This window comes from Delphinus delphis, chromosome 12 (assembly GCF_949987515.2).
Source record: "Delphinus delphis chromosome 12, mDelDel1.2, whole genome shotgun sequence".
NCBI classification, from domain to species: Eukaryota; Metazoa; Chordata; class Mammalia; order Artiodactyla; family Delphinidae; genus Delphinus; species Delphinus delphis.
This window is the reverse complement of record NC_082694.2, coordinates 10,819,435-10,835,368: the sequence shown is the minus strand read 5'-3', so window position 1 is coordinate 10,835,368 and position 15,934 is coordinate 10,819,435. Positions and strand designations below refer to the sequence as shown.

The following is a 15,934-nucleotide window of genomic DNA, read 5'->3' as shown; positions in this document are numbered from 1 at the left end:
CCCAGGAGCTCTTGGGGGAACATGACAGGGAAGCAAGGAGCAGAGGGAGAGGCCTGGGCCTTAGACAGGGTAGCCAGAGGGGCTGGAAGACAGGGGTGCTGCCTAGAGGGGCCAAGGGTTGTACAACCTGGCCACCCTGAGCATAGAATGCCCTTCCCACTTGGGGGCAGAAGCCACAGGTTTGACCTCTGGGTGTCCTTATGAAGCGTTTTCTGGGTGCACGGGCTCCTGGCAGAGCAGGGTTCCCCAAAATAGCCTAGACGATTGCTGGCTGGTCTTCTGCTTCTAGAGATGGGTCTGGGGGTACAGCGGGCACTTGGGCCTGCCAGGACTGCTCCAGGGCAATGCCAGGAACCACTGCTCCAGGCCGTGACCTTAGGGAAGAAGCTGGGGGCTGGGGGGGCCTTGCAGAGGCCTCCACACCAGAACTCCCCAGGGCGGGGGGCTCCCACACACGTGGGCTCTCTTCAGCCCCGAAGCCCCCGGGGCCAGGGCTCCTGGATTCTGCCAACAGTGCCTTTAGGAGCTGCTGCAGGTGCGCTCTAGACGCGGGAGTGGGGCTCCCACCATCGCTGTGGGTCTGGAGCCCTAGAGGAGGAAAGATGGGTTACGTCCCAGCATCACAGAGGGACAGTGCGTGGCAGCTGCGAGAGCCAGAGCCCCCTTCAGCCTCATTCACAGTGACCGAGAACTCAGCTCACGGGACGCGACAACCCGCCACGCTCCTGCGGTGCTGCTGCCCAATGCCTTCGAGACCCGAACTCCCAACTCCCCCTTAGAGACAAGGACCACACAGCCGTCCCATTCCCTCCCCGCTTGGCCCCAGAGGTCACCAGCAGAAGGTCAGGCCACTGGGATCTTCCATGACCTCCCACCCACACCCCCGGCTGCTCTGATGGTCAAACCCCAGATCTAGCATTGCAGCCCCTGTCACCCAGACCACCCGGGGCTGCTCTGTACAGGGCAACACCTCACCTCTCACCCATATCCGAGGCCTATTCCAGAACTTTTCCTACACTTGCAGCTATACCCAAACCCAGGGCGTCAGCAGGACACAGGTGAGCACGACCAGGCCCGTGTGCTCAGTGGGGTGGGTGTTGCTGGCCCCTCACTGCCCCTCCCGGACCACAGCTGGCTGCCACCAGCTGCTTCGTAAGACTCTTCATTTCAGGCCCAAGTTATCCGGCCAGTCGGCCCCAGCCCCCCTTCAGGACCGCCCTCATCCCTGTCACTCCAGCCCACCCACCAAAGGCTTCCCGATGAGCCATACTTTCCATGCAAGGACACTGACCAATCTGAGCTGACACGCTTCAACCAGTGACTTCACAGCCCATTCCCTGCCTGGACCTGCCAAGACCACACCCGCTAAAGTCACGGGTCCCGGCTGCCCACCCTCTGACGGCCGCCTCCTTTACTTCCAGCCCACTCGCTTCACTATCACGATCCTTCAGCCCCGCTGTGCCCCCAAACCCCTTCTTCTTGCCCCACAGCCTCCTTACTTCCAAACCCCTCTCCTCACCTGGCATGGGTTCCACAGCCCTCGGTGCAGCCCCTCCCTTGGAGACATCCCCAGGCACCTGCCCCTCTGTCAGAACTGCCCACAACACCCCAGCCCTAGAGGACCAGGTGACTAACCTACACCACGCCTCCGCCAGCAGCCCAGCACCACCCGTGGCCCGGCCGTGTGTCTCTCACGGGTTTCCTCTCCTGCTCTCCAGTCAGCAGCTTCACACCTTTTCCTTCACATCCATCTTCTTCTCCCCAGCCTCTCAGCGGGAGACCTCACCTCACTCTTTATGCCGCCAAAGCCTGGGATGGAGCCCCCCATCTGCACATCAACATCTGCATGTGAACTCGGATCTGTTCCCATCTTCTTCCTTCCCGTTAGGTCCAAGGAAGCTCCCAACAAGAGCAACTCCTCCCTGAATGTTCTAGATATTTTTCTGCCTCCCCACCCCAAATCCATTCCCGCTTCTCCACTGGGTCATTATTTCAGTATCCAAACTTGCTGTGTGTCCACCATCTTGATAAACTTTCCATTGACCCATGACCTCTTCTAGCCACCTCTCAATTCTGTTCCTCATGTTAGTCAAGCCTCAGATAGTTACCCACAAAGCTCTTGCCACGTGTCCTTTTATTTTTCAAAAGGTATGTAATATTTGAGATTATATATAGGAAAGAATAGTCTACGAAATGGTGCTGGGACTAGATAGTCACATGCAAAATACATAGGATTAAATCTACATGACCTCGAGTTAGGCAAGTCCTTCTTAGATATGACACCAAAAATACAGTGATAAAAGAATAGATAAGTTGGACTTCACATCAAAATTTTAAATGTCTATATTCAAAGGACACCATCTAGAAAGTTAAACTATAACGTGAGGAAATATTTCCAAATGATATATCTGATAAGGAACATGTATCTGGAATATATAAAGAACTCCTACAACTCACCAGTAAGACAACCCAACTGAAAAACGGGCAAAAGACTTGAACAGACATTTTTCCAAAAATATACAGATGACCGATAAGCACATAAAGAGATGTTCAAAGTCATTAGGGAAATGCAAATCAAAACTACAATGAGGGACTTCCTTGGCGGTCCAGTGGTTAAGACTCTGTGCTCCCAATGCAAGGGGCCCAGATTCGATCCCTGGTCAGGGAACTAGATCCCGCATGCCACAACTAAGAGCCCGCACACCGCAAATAAAAAGAGCCCGCACACAGCAGCGAAGATCCCCCGTGCTGCAACGAACACCTAGCACAGCCAAATAAATAAATATATAAAAAAAAAAACTACAATGAGATACCACTTCACACCCACTTGCGGTGGTTATAATCAGAAGAATAAGTGTTGACATGGGCTTGCAGAAAGTGGAACCTTCATACATTGCCGGTAGAAATGAAAAATAGTGCAGCCAATTTGGAAAACAATTTAGCAGTTAAATATGGAGTCACCAAAGGACCCAGAAATTCCACTCCTAAGTATATATCCAAAGGAAAAGAAAATATATGCCCGGGGCTCCCCTGGTGGCGCAGTGGTTGAGAATCTGCCTGCTAATGCAGGGGACACGGGTTCGAGCCCTGGTCTGGGAGGATCCCACATGCCGTGGAGCAACTAGGCCCGTGAGCCACAACTACTGAGCCTGCGCGTCTGGAGCCTGTGCTCTGCAGCACGAGAGGCCGCAATAGTGAGAGGCCCGCGCACCACAATGAAGAGTGGCCCCTGCTTGCCACAACTAAAGAAAGCCTTCGCACAGAAACCAAGACCCAACACAGCAAAAATAAATTAATTAATTAATAAACTCCTACCCCCAACATCTAAAATATATATATATATGTCCACATAAAATCTTATACATGAATGTTCACAGTACCATTATTCATAATAGCCTAAAAGTAGAAATAACCCAAAGATTCTTTGATAAATGGATAAACAAAATGTGGTGTATCATTCAACAACAAAAATGAATGAAGTATAGTTGACCCTTGAACAACACAGCTGTGAACTGCATGGGTCCACGTATACGTGAATTTTTTTTTTTCCAATAAAATATTCACAGTACTACACGATACATGGTTGGTGTATCCGAGGATGCGGAGGACTGACTGTAAAGTTATAGGCAGATCTGACTGCATGGAGGGTCAGCACCTCTAACTCACGTTGATCAAGGGTCAACACGATAACATGGACGAACCTTGAAAACATGATGCTAAGTGAAGAAGCCAGTCACAAAAGATCACATACTGTATGATTCCATTTATATGAAATGTTCAGAGTAGGCAAAACTATAGAAACAGAATGTAGATTAGTGATTGCCTATGGCTGGAGTTGGGGGTACACACATGCAACAAGACCTAGGAGTAGGGTCATGGGGTATATACACTTCAACTTCAGAAGATATCAGATTGTTTTCCAAAGTGGTTGCAGCAATTTACACTCCTATAGCAGAGTATGAATGTTATCACTGCTTCATATTCTTATTAGTATTTGGTAGTATCTGACATTTAAATTTCTACCAATTTAGGGGGTATAAAAAGGTACTGTGGTCTTTATTTGCATTTCCCCAATTATTAATGATGTTGAATATCTTGGGTTTCCCAATTTGGTTTCTTCTGTGAATTGCTTGTTAAGTCTCTTGCCTTTTCTACTTTGTGGGGTTTTTTCTTACTAAGTTCTAAAAGTTTTTTTTAATATACTTTGAGTACAATTAGTTACAAAAATTCTCTTCTGATCTGTAACTTGTATTTTCACTTTTATGTCTTTTAATAAATAGTATTTATTATGATCAATGTAGTTGGATTTTTTAATTGTTCCAGCTTTGTCTCATGTTGCCTGTCTTATTTTTTAAAAATCCTTACCTATTCCAAGGTCATGAAGACATTTTACTATATTTTCTTCTAAAAAGTTTTAGAGTATTTTTGGTTTACATGGAAGTCTTGTATACAACTAGAATTTCTGTGCATGAATTAGAAATTCATTTTCTTAAGTGAATAACTAGGGACTTCCCTGGTGGCGCAGTGTCCCCCCAATGCAGGGGACACGGGTTCGAGCCCTGGTCCGGGAAGAGATCCCACATGTGGTGGAGCAACTAAGCCCATGCACCACAACTACTGAGCCTGCACTCTACAGCCCACGAGCAACAACTACTGAGCCCACGTGCCACAACTACTGAGCCTGCACTCTAGAGTCCACAAACCACGACTACTGAAGCCCGCGTGCCACAACTACTGAAGCCCATGCACCTAGAGCCCATGCTCTGCAACAAGAGAAGCCACTGCAATGAGAAGCCGGCGCATGGCAACAAAGAGTAGCCCCTGCTCGCCACAACTAGAGAAAGCCCATGCACAGCAACAAAGACCCAACGCAGCCAAAAATAAATAAATAAAATAAATTTTTAAAAAATAATAAAAAAATAAAATGGATAACTAGTTGTCTTTAGAGCTATTTAATGGCTACCTTATTCTTTCCCTAGTGATCAATGCCCTTTTATCAAGTGTCCACTTCTGAGGAGGATTCATTTCTGAACTCTCCATTCTGTTTCAGTGGGCAATTATCTACCCTTGTACCAATGCTACACGTTTATATAAAGGTATTTTATATACATTCTGTGTACATATATGAATATATGCATTTATACATTTATATGCTATATATATATATATATATATATATAAAGACATTTTATAATCTACATAACTTCATGTCTGCTAGGGCAGTCCCTCCACTTTTTTCTCTTCAGGAGTGTCTGGGCTATTATTGGCTTTTTGCATTTTTAATACAGATTTTAGACTCACTTGTCAAGATCCCCAAACTTATTGGGATTTTCAGCGGGAATTTATTGAGTCTGTAGATCAGTAGAGAATTACATTTTTATATTGTCTTCCTTTTAATATGATACATCTCTGTATTTACTTAAGTATTCTTTAACGATTGTAATAAGGTTTTTTTCCATAAAGTTTTATATAGCTTCTGTCAGATTTACTCCTTAGAACTTTATCTTCACTCTTATAATGGTATCTTTAAGAATTATGTTTCCTAACTATTGATATACAGAAATAAAACTGATTTCTATATATTGATTATATTTACTTTTTAAAATTCTTATTAGTTCTAGTAATTTGTTTATAGATTGCTTTCAATGTAGTCATCTATGAATAGCGGCAATTTTTGCTTCCTTCCCAAACCTCAGACTTTTAATTTTGTCATACCACAATGGCTAAGACTTTCACTACATTGTTGAATAGATGGGACAATAGTGGAAAAACTTGTCTTGGTCCCAATTTTAATGTTTTGACATTAAAAATGAGTTTTGCTCTGGGTTTTTGGTAGGTACGTTAAACTTAAAAAAGTGACCTCTATTCCTATATCTAACAGTTTTATAATCACCAGTGAGGGTTAATTTTTTCACGTGCGTTTTCTGCATCTCCTGCGGTGAGGCCCTGGTGATCTCCCCGTGCTCATGTCTACAGCCTCACCTCCTAGCACCCGACCCTCGCTCACACCACCTCAACACAGGAGCCTCCTTTGGCTCCCCAAATCACTCTGTCCCCTGTCACTCACCTTTTGCACGGGGATCACGGCCAAGCGGGCTGCAGTCATAAAACTTGAGGACCCGTGCGATGTCAGAGGCGCTCAGGTTCCATCGCTGGCCAATTTGGACACTGGGGGCCCAGAGCGGCGTGATGGTGGGCATCCCGCGCCGGCTGAAGGCGAGCCTGAAACCCAAGCAGGCAGGGGCCTGAGTCCAGACCACGGCAGGAGCTGGCATGGCAGCGCAGAGGGAAGGAAGCAAGGAAAGGGGGTCCTCACCTGCTATAGTGCATCACTGACGAGTAGTCATAGGGCACCAACATGTTGCTGCTCCGAGATTTGATGAAGTTCATTTCAAAGCCTGAAAAAATACTTGACGATGTGGGAAGAGGGCCAGGGCAGGAAGGGTAGGTGATAGGGGCTTTCTGGAAATGTACAACCTACCTGAGCCTAGGGGTCCCAAACTACAGCCAGATGTGCATCTCCCCACCCCCGCCACTGATCCCTGATCCCTGTCTCCTCCGTGCCCTGGGAGGGTTCCAGACCTGCACCAGCTGATGTGCAAGCACAGGGACCTGGTGGTGGCCCCCCATCGCCCCCTAAGACTTCTCTCCACCTTTCTCCTCCTCTCAAGCTTACCTTGTACGAGACTATCTTTATACCACCTGCAGGTTCCACGACGTCACACGCTGCAGAGTGTCTTGGACGCCCCCTACCGGCGAGATGAAGTGCCTACTCCCCACCCCAGCCTTAGAGGCCCTTGAGGCCATCGTGTGCGGTGGGGATAGCCCGTTCCCAGAAGCAAAGCCACCTTCTCTCCCTGCCTCGGGCCAACAGCACTCGCCCCCTACCCCCTACCCCCACCCCCAGGTGTGGAGTCCAGTCCTTTGCCATCGGCCAGAGCACCTGCTTCTCCCTGGCACTTGGCTCCTCCAGGCCTGGGAGGGGCTAGGTTCCCTCCGTCAAATCCTGCCCTTCACAGTGAGTCTCTGAAAGAAGAGCTGCACCCTCCAAACCCCCCAGACCCAGCCAGCCACCTCCACACCCACCCATGGTCACCAGCAGCCTCCTTACCACTAAAATGGAATTCCAACCCCTTTATATCCCATCACCTGCCTGAAAATACCTGCCCAGTAGAGTGCTTAGTTCAATCTCCCACTCCACCTCCTCCTGAGTCCCCGCCTCCCCACCTCCAGTTAATTACTGTTATTAGTTTGCATATTTTAGCATTTTGTTCTGTACGTATTAACTAAGTACAAATGTATTCTCATTTTTGTCCATTCTTAGGCAATTTTTTCCATTAGGGTAGCTGGTGTTTAACTTGTTTTATTGTTAAGAAACAAAAACAAAACAGCTTTTCAGTTTATTAGTGCTGTTTGTTTTCTAACTCATTAATTTCTGCTTTTACCTTCAGTAATTCCCTCCTGCTTTCATTTCTTTCTTAACTTGGATTGAAATGCCTAATTTTTTTTTTTTTTTGCGGTACACGGGCCTCTCACTGTTGTGGCCTCTCCCGTTGCGGAGCACAGGCTCCAGACACGCAGGCTCAGCGGCCATGGCTCACGGGCCCAGCCGCTCCGCGGCATGCGGGATCCTCCCGGACCGGGGCACGAACCCATGTCCCCTGCATCGGCAGGTGGACTCTCAACCACTGCGCCACCAGGGAAGCCCTGAAATGCCTAATTTGTTCTCTCTGTTTATTGATGTAAGTATTTGTCTACACGTTTTCCCTGTGCATTGCTTTAGCTGTGAACCATTGGTTCTAATGTGTTTTTATGTTTGAAGAATTCCTGCAATTTCTTTTACTTCATAACTAAAAGAAAGATTTGTTGTTTTTTAAATTTTAATTTCCAGTTGGATAAAGTTTTTCATTTTGATTTATTATTAGTTTCTACTTTTTACATCATGATCAAACTGTATTAACTCTACTTTTTCAAATTTGAAGTTTTTATGGCTATCATAAGTTTTTACAAGAATTCCATGAGCACTTAAGTGGTTTTTTTTTGGTCGCACCATGACCAGGGATTGAACCCGTGCCCCTGGAGTGGAAGCGCAGGGTCCTAACCACTGGACCACCAGGGAAGTCCCTCCATGAGTACTTAAAAGGATTATAGTCTATTTTCAGGCTATGGTGTCACTGTCTCCTCCCCACTTACCCAGACTGATCTCTGATCTCAAGCTCCAATCTCCGTCCCACTGAGAGGTGCTACCCATCTTCCCATCCCCTTCTTGGAGTGGAAGGGCATCCGTGCATGCATCTTGGGCTCCACCTCTGACCATTTCACCTGGCTAACCCCGCAGCAGCAGCAAAGGCGCTCACACCAGAAGCCTCCGCTTACAGGAAGCCTTCCAAATCTTCTGTTTCCATACCCCCAAACCCAAGTCATCACTTACCTCCTCTGCTCCCCTCCCTCACAAAGCGATTGTCTGGACTCCCCTCACCTCCTGCAGCAGGCTGTCCCCCTCTGCCAAAGGTCAGGGTCCCTGCACTGCTGGAGTCAGATCCCCGGCACCATACCCCAGACCAGACTCAGCTTTCCCACTGCCACCTTTCAGAGCCTGGCCTCCCTGTACTTTCTGTCCCAGGTGCCCATCAGCACGCGTCTCACACACACCAAGCCGCACGGGACTGCCCTGCGCCTCTTGCGTCTGACGCTTGGCCCACTACCTCCAGGACTTCCGTCTCGGCTCAGCGCCCCGGCTGGAACACAGTCCCCGCCCTGACTCCACACAGCAGTGTCCAGAGCATGAGGGGCTGCTAGCTGAGTATGAGCGAGCGAGATTCCTAAGACCATCAACTCCATCCTCAGGTAACTGCCGGTGTCCGTGAAGAGAAACGAGGCGCACAGCAAATTTCTGCCCTAGCTCAGGGTAACGGTGGGTGGCAGTGAAGGCTCAGGGCCCAGAGCTGCAGCATCTGGACTATTCTCCAGGTCTCGGAGGCAAGCAGGAACCCCACCTTCCCCATGGGAGACAGGCAGGGAGTGGGGAAGATGGACGACCACTCCCAAATAGCCGGGCAACTCCTCAGGCCTGGACCATGCCTCCTGCCAGCTTCTCCCAGCAGGACTACCTCTCCCATCCCGCCACCCCCTAGTCCCCTGGCCTAGCCTGGCCTTTCACAGCCCCGCTCACCTGGGAGGATCTCGTTCCAGTTCACACGGATGTAGCGGTCCCGGTCGGCTCGCGAATGCTCGTGCCAGAAGCCCAGCACGTGCATGAGCTCGTGCAGGACGATGCCTGGGCCCCTCCGGAGACAGCTGGGCCCCAGGGATACCACCTGCATCCCTCCACTGCGCCCTATGCTCGAGAAGCACCTGCAGGGCCATGAGAGTGCTGGGTGGGCACCAGCCCAGAGAATCCGCAGACCCAGGACCCTCACCCCTCCTCCCAAGACCTGGGATAAGTGAGCACCAACAGCTAGTCCCCATCCTGGGCTTTAGTCCCGAGCCTGCTGGCCCCAAGTCCCCTGACTGCCTGGAACCCCCTTTGCAGCCTGCACTGAGAGGAGTTGGTGGGAGCCAATGCTAATGTGGATGACGGAAGCAGCTCATGACGTGAATGTCCCCATGTGGGGCGCCCCAAGTCGAAGCTCTCACCCACATTCTCTTAGGCCCCTAGCAAGCTAGGAATGCGGTATTGCCATCACCCCCATTGCAGAGAGAAGGCAGAAGGGGCTCAGAAGTGAAGGGACATTCCAGAGTCCCCTGGTTCCTGCACTGTGGAACCCAGATCTGAGGCCAGGTCTGTCTCATGAAACCTGCACTCAGTCCCCAGGCCACAACATCTCCCCAGAGGTGGAGTGGAGGGCTCTTTAAAGGAGAGTCGAGTACCTCCTTGCCCACGTCTCCTTCACCTCCTGCCCTGAGTATCCGTAGGTCCAGCTCACACTAGGCAAACCACTCAGAAGGGCAGGGGTCCTCTGGACCCGGGACAGAGGCCCAGACACAGGTTTCTGACCACAGCTTTGTTAATTCCAGGCTGAACTGAAGACAGCTGTGGCTCTCACCCCGCACATGCACGAGTACACACACTTGCACACGTACCCAGAAGCACTTACCCAGACATGGGGACGATGGAAATGAAGTCCCTCTGGCCCTCGTAGGCAACGAACCTGATGCACGTGGAGTGTTCGAACTCAGCAAACGCCTCCAGGATGACTTGGCGGCTGGGCTTATCTGGAGAGGAGACACCCTGGCTGACACCCCAGCCGGGCCCCTAGAGCCCTCGCAGCCCCTTGGAAGTCTGCACTTGGGGAGGGAACCAAGCTTCAGGTCACTCCCCCAAAACGGAATGTCTAGAAAGGGCGGTGCGACGGTGTGGGGAGAAGAAAGCAGGGTTCCAGACTGTGTGACCTTGGGCAGATAACTGTCCTCTGGACCATTTGGTCTTGAAATGGATCAGACAGTCCCTAGATGTACCTTTCCCATCAGCTCCTCCAGGATTTTAGCCTCCCAGCTCAGGGGCCAGCAGGGATAGAAGGGCTTCTGGTAGAAGGGCTACTTGGGTGGTAGCGGTAGAAGGGGCGCAGAGAGGCAGGGGAAGAGGGAACAAAAACCCAGAGAGGAGCCTGGGCTGCATTGGGAAGGAGGGGCTGGCTCACTCACCATACTTGCTGGAGAGCAGGAAGGGGACCTCCACTACGCCGCCGTTCTTGGGCCACTTGTTGTTGGTCGCCGAGAACAGCCGGAAAGGGCTCTGAGGAGAGAGGGCGGCTCAGGGACCCCGGTCAGCCAAGCTTCCCGCCCCCAAGAGTGCCACACCTCCAGCCATGGGAGCCCTAAAGATGTGAGCCGCAGACCCCCCTGGGTACATGAGCATAGCTGGTCACTAGAAATGGGATAGAAGCTGGGAAGTCAGCGGGCCAGCTCCCTGAGTTACGACGTACAGCACAGCCCTGTCTTCTACATAACATAGAACTTACAACTTACTCTATCAAGAGGACAAACAAGACAAAATGAAGAGGCTGGCTAGGAATCCCAGCACCCCAGGGGGCCTAGTTCAGAGGGGCTCAGCTCCACCAGCAGCGCCCCCCGCACTCCTTCCTGGAGCACAGCAGCCCACCGAGCTCCTCTGAACGTGCAGGTGGGAAGATGGGGACGCGATCCTCCTCGGGCTGATTCTAAGGCAACACCCATGGCCTTAGCAACTTTCTTTATTCTTCTGCCAACTCTGAAGCCTGGGCTTCAGAGCACCCCAGCACGTCCTGCCCCACTGGTAGCAAAGGTTTTACTGGATCCTGCTTTTATCCCCGGCACTCACCGGGTGACTGGGAACAGGGGCCTCGCCCTGCCCTGGGGGTTCCTGCCCTGCGCCAGGCTGGCCTTCAGTCTTTGGCCCAGCCTTATGCTATGCCATCAGTGGACAGCCTCAGACCAGGAGCACAGCCTAGCTCACACCAGGCCACTGTCCTATTCAGGAGTCTTCTGCCCACCCTCGCCCCAATTTAGGCAAGTGTCTCCTAGAAGATGGCAATGCAAGTCGCCCCGATTCCCATCCAGGCTTCTCCCTTTCTGAGCCTGCCCCCACCCCTGGGCAGGATGGTTCCTGTGTTACTTCTTGTTCCGTTGTCCCGAGGCCATCGCTCCCACCACCGATGTTCCCCACAAACACCTCCCTATAACCCCACCAGCCACTCTGCCAACCTGCGCTTACCTCTTCCTTTGTCCTGATACTCCCTGAGCACCTCCCCCGGGTAGGGTAGCAAGCTGGGTCTTGAAAGTCCAAACCCCCTCCTTCAGGAAGCCCTCTCAGGCTGACTGCTGCCACCACTCCAGAGGTCACCCTCCCTCAGGCTGGCTTATTCCTAGCAGAACAATCGCTCTGACTTTGGCAAGAAGAGCTACGAGCAACAAAGGTGGATCCCTCAAACGTCACCCCCCCATGATGCCAAGGGGTGGACTCAAAGGTCTCTGACACTACCTGTGAGGTTATTTACACCCACGTGTGTGTACGCATGCTCACACGCACCGGCCGGAGGATGTCCCCCTCGAGGAGGAAGCTGCTCTCTGGGGTTTCCTCTGGGATGAGCCCTGGGAAGGAAGGGAGGGGCGTGTGTGGGTCCATGCTCTCCACAGCACAGACTCGAGGACAGGCCCAGGAGAGACCTTGGCTGTCAAGCCAAGCAACCCCAGGGTCCATCCTCCTTCGGGCTCTGAGGCTGTCACACAGCCCCTGAGTCCCAGTCTACAAACGTGTGCAATGCTTCTCAGCCTGATCGCACCCTTCCCCTGCTCAGAAGGTGCACCTGTCCTGAGAGCCACACGAGCCAGGTCCAGGGACTTCCCTGGCGGTCCAGTGGTTAGGACTTCACGCCTCCACTGCAGGGGGCACGGGTTCGCCCGCAGGTCAGGGAACTAAGATCCCGCATGTGAGCCCATGGCATGGCCAAAAAAAAAATCCAGTCCCAGCTCCTGCGTCTGAGGCCCTCTGCTCTCAGGAAGATGCCATTTGTTCCAGCTGTCTTCATCCTCTGCTCCAGCCCAAGCCACACTCCTCAGAACACGCCCTGGGCTCTCCCAGCCCACCTCACCCCCTACCCATCGGTGTGATACTCAGGACCCTTAGAGTGGCAAGTAACAGAAACGCCAGCCTGCACCACCATAGGAGGGTGGGTACTGGCTCCTGCCCTCGCCCTCCCCCTCCCCCTCCCCCTCCCTCCAGCCTCGTTTTCTGCCACAGCTGGCAGCCCTCTCCACAGCCTCTTTACTAGGATATCAGCCCCAGCAGGAACCTTAGAAGAGCGCCTGGCATCCTGGAGGTTGGGTTCCCTAGAAGCAGAGCCTGAGCCAGGGATCCATCGGCAGGTGATTGACGGTGGGAGCAGGGAGAGGTGGAGAGCGCTGGGGAAGAGCCCCAGCCGGACCCCATAGGAGCTCTGGACGCCAAGCGGCACTACAGACTCATCCCACCTGGAGGCATGGGGCCAGACCCACGTCCTGTATGAGTCGCTGTGGCTGGGCCGCCCTGGGCAGGGCAGGGCATAGCTTCCCAGGTATCCCTGGCCGAGGGTCTCCAGCTGCGAGGCCTTAGCATCCAACATTCCCAGCAGCTGGGGAGGGTGTGGGCCTCCCTGTCAAGGGCGTTATGGCGGGTACTACGCTAGGCTCCCAGGTCGTTGGGCCACCAGCAGCCCTAGCAGAGAGAATCCTCCACAGCAGCTGGAAAGCAATGCCAAGGAGGCCTCAGATTGGCCTGGAGATGGCCAGAAGCAGCCACAGTGACCTAAAGGTGGTGAACGGCCCTGCTCAAGCTTTTCACAGAGGAAGGGGAGGCGCAGACCACATGCGGCAGATTCCCATCCCCTACCCCTTACCCCCCAACCCCGTTCTGAACTCCAGTCTTTATTTCTACTAGCTTTGTCCCAGGTTATCTGTATGTTCTCATTCTTCAGCTGAAATCCCCAGGCAGGGAGGCCAGAGACTCACGCTTCCTGGTCTTTGGACCTCCCCCCACCGGCGCCTCACACCTGCAGGTCATCCTGAACCAGTTGGCTGACCTGTTTCCAAACAGCTACTAATGACTATATTCAACACAGACCCGGCCTGATAAAAGTACGGGGCTCTCCATTGTTTCATAAACCTCTGGTGTTCCCCCTTCCTAATAAAAGTAACAACCCAGTAGAGAAGATGCAGAAAAGCAGACTTAAGAAGTTGCCCGTGATGGTGGCGGTGGGCTGAATTGGGAGACCGGGATTGACATATATACACCAGTATGTATAAAATAGATAACTAATAAGAACCTGCTGTATAAAAAATAAAAAAAAAAAGAAGTTGCCCGTGGAACCATTACTCTCCAAGACCCACTAAGAAAGCTGGCACGTTTCCTCCCAGCTTCTTCTGCTCTCAGCATTCAGCACAGTTTTCACGTGCCACATGGACAACTTCATACCCCAAACCCCAAGGGAAGACACAGTGCCCGCACCTTGGTTAATTGCAGGGATGTCCTTATCCCAAGACGTCTGGGTCCCCTCGGGGGTGAGGTCTTCTGCGAATCTGGTCCCACAGACTCCTCCTGGGCAGCGAGAGGCCGAGGGCACTCCTAGGATGAAACCTGGCCCAGACACACAGGTACATATGCACGATGGCCAGAGTGCCCCCAGTGGTGACACAGGATGACAGGACATGGGGTGGGGTGGGGTGGGAGTGGGGTGTCAGACGGCAAGACCCAGGCCCTTCACAAAGATAGGTCTCCAGGAGGGAGTCCTGGGAGCCCGCCTGGCCTCCCCTGTCAGCCCCACCTGCTGCTGAAGCCTGGGCAACTTTGAGGAAGGAGCTCCCTTAGCGGGACCGAGACTGGACTTCAAAAGGCAGCCCCAGGCTCCAAGTGTCTGGGTGTGTATGAGGCAGGGGAGGCAGCAAGAGAGAGGAAGATGGGGACAGACCTCAGTCTCCAACGCTGACAGCTGGGTGCGGGCTAGCCTCAGACCCTGCCCCCTGCCCCCCTCGTCAGCCCAGGGGTCTGGAAACGGGCTCAGCCTGGGCAAGCCTGGCATGGCCAGCAGAGCACGAACGCCTGGAGCGTCACTCCTGCTATCTCCTGCCAGGCAGGCCCTCTGCTCCCAGCGTCCTCCGGAGGTCCTCCCCGGCCCCCCAGGAGCTGGCTTCTAGGAACATCCCTGGAAGCCCATTCTCTGACCTATGCATATGAATTCCCATCCCTTGCGGGCTCCAGCCACACCCTCTGGCTGCCCTCAGGCCTCCGCAGGCTAGAACCAAAACGACAGGGGCAGAAGGGCGAGGCAACCCACTTACCGGGCAAAGAGAGCAGAGCCAGCACCCATGGCCAGAGGCCTCCTATGCTCATGCTGCCGGAGATGGGCCGCTCTGGCCCCTCAGCTAGCAGGAGCAGCAATTCCCACGAGATGAGGCAGCCTAATTACAAACTTATGGTCAACGCCCCCCCCCTTAAATAGCAGCTTTTCCAGCCCTCACCTGCAGCGCATCCCAATCAACCCCACCTGCAGCCCCGCCCTCTGCTGCCTGCGCTTCCCCTCCCAGCCCTGGCCCGAGGCTTCTGGATCCTGGTCAGATCCTTCCCGGCTCGGCTGAAGTGGGCGAGAGGGTGGGGAGAAGCCACGCGCTAGGCACGCTGCGGGTAGGGGGGGGGGGGTCCCACTTGGGGGTGTATCTCTTCTCAGGTCCCCTCCCACCACCAGGGGGCAGAGAAACGTCACAGAAAAGTGAGAGACGGCAGTGCTGGGTGGAACCTCATCCTCAAACCTGGGGAGACCCCTTTCCTGCCCCTGCCCTGTGCTCAGATGTGGGGAAGACTACCTGAGACCCTGAGGCGCCCCCAGTCTGACTGTTGAAAAACTCACTACGTTTTTATAAGCTTTTATTGTGGTACACACACGCCAGTAGACAATCACAAGAACCGGGAGCAGTGAAACCCACAAACTGAACACCAGGGACAACCAGCACCCCCAGAGGAGTCTGCCTTGTGGAAAAGTGGAACTTCTGGGTACCTAGACCCTCACATGGGTGCTACCCCTGTCACTCCCACAACAGCCTTACAAAATCGGCATTTTAGCCCCATTTCCCAGGTGCAGGAATGAAAGCTCCTTACCCATATTCCCCCTCCTCTGTACCCCTTGGCCTCTCAAAAGGCCCATCCTCGGAGCCTGGCCACCAAGGGCCCCCCTGGATTTAAATCCTGGAGTTGAAGGATTTGGGGACACCCTCCCCACCAACGTCCAGTGAAGGGAAATGACAGAGCTGAGGTCGCTCGGCATCTTGCCCTGGCTGGAATCCACTGTTTCTCAAAAGGTAGGGGTCAGAATCATGGGGAGAACGTGATGAAGACAGGTGGCCCAGCTGCCCAGGCAGGGTGTGAACATTCGTAGGGATGGACAGAGCTGACTGCTTCGGAGGAGTGCTCGGTAAACAATCATAGTCA

General features: G+C 52.8%; 1 protein-coding gene across 1 annotated transcript; it reads right to left on the bottom strand.

The window, feature by feature from the left end:
• Positions 1-256: 256 nt before the first annotated feature.
• ASTL (astacin like metalloendopeptidase) lies at positions 257-14,842 on the bottom strand. The gene is made up of 9 exons (XM_060026352.1): positions 14,791-14,842; positions 13,961-14,089; positions 12,008-12,069; positions 10,645-10,735; positions 10,098-10,215; positions 9,173-9,354; positions 6,317-6,398; positions 6,068-6,222; positions 257-588 (listed from the first exon to the last, which is right to left on the bottom strand). The coding sequence occupies exons 1-9, from the start codon at positions 14,840-14,842 to the stop codon at positions 257-259; spliced, it is 1,203 nt and encodes a 400-aa protein (XP_059882335.1).
• Between the last annotated feature and the right edge of the window lie 1,092 nt (positions 14,843-15,934).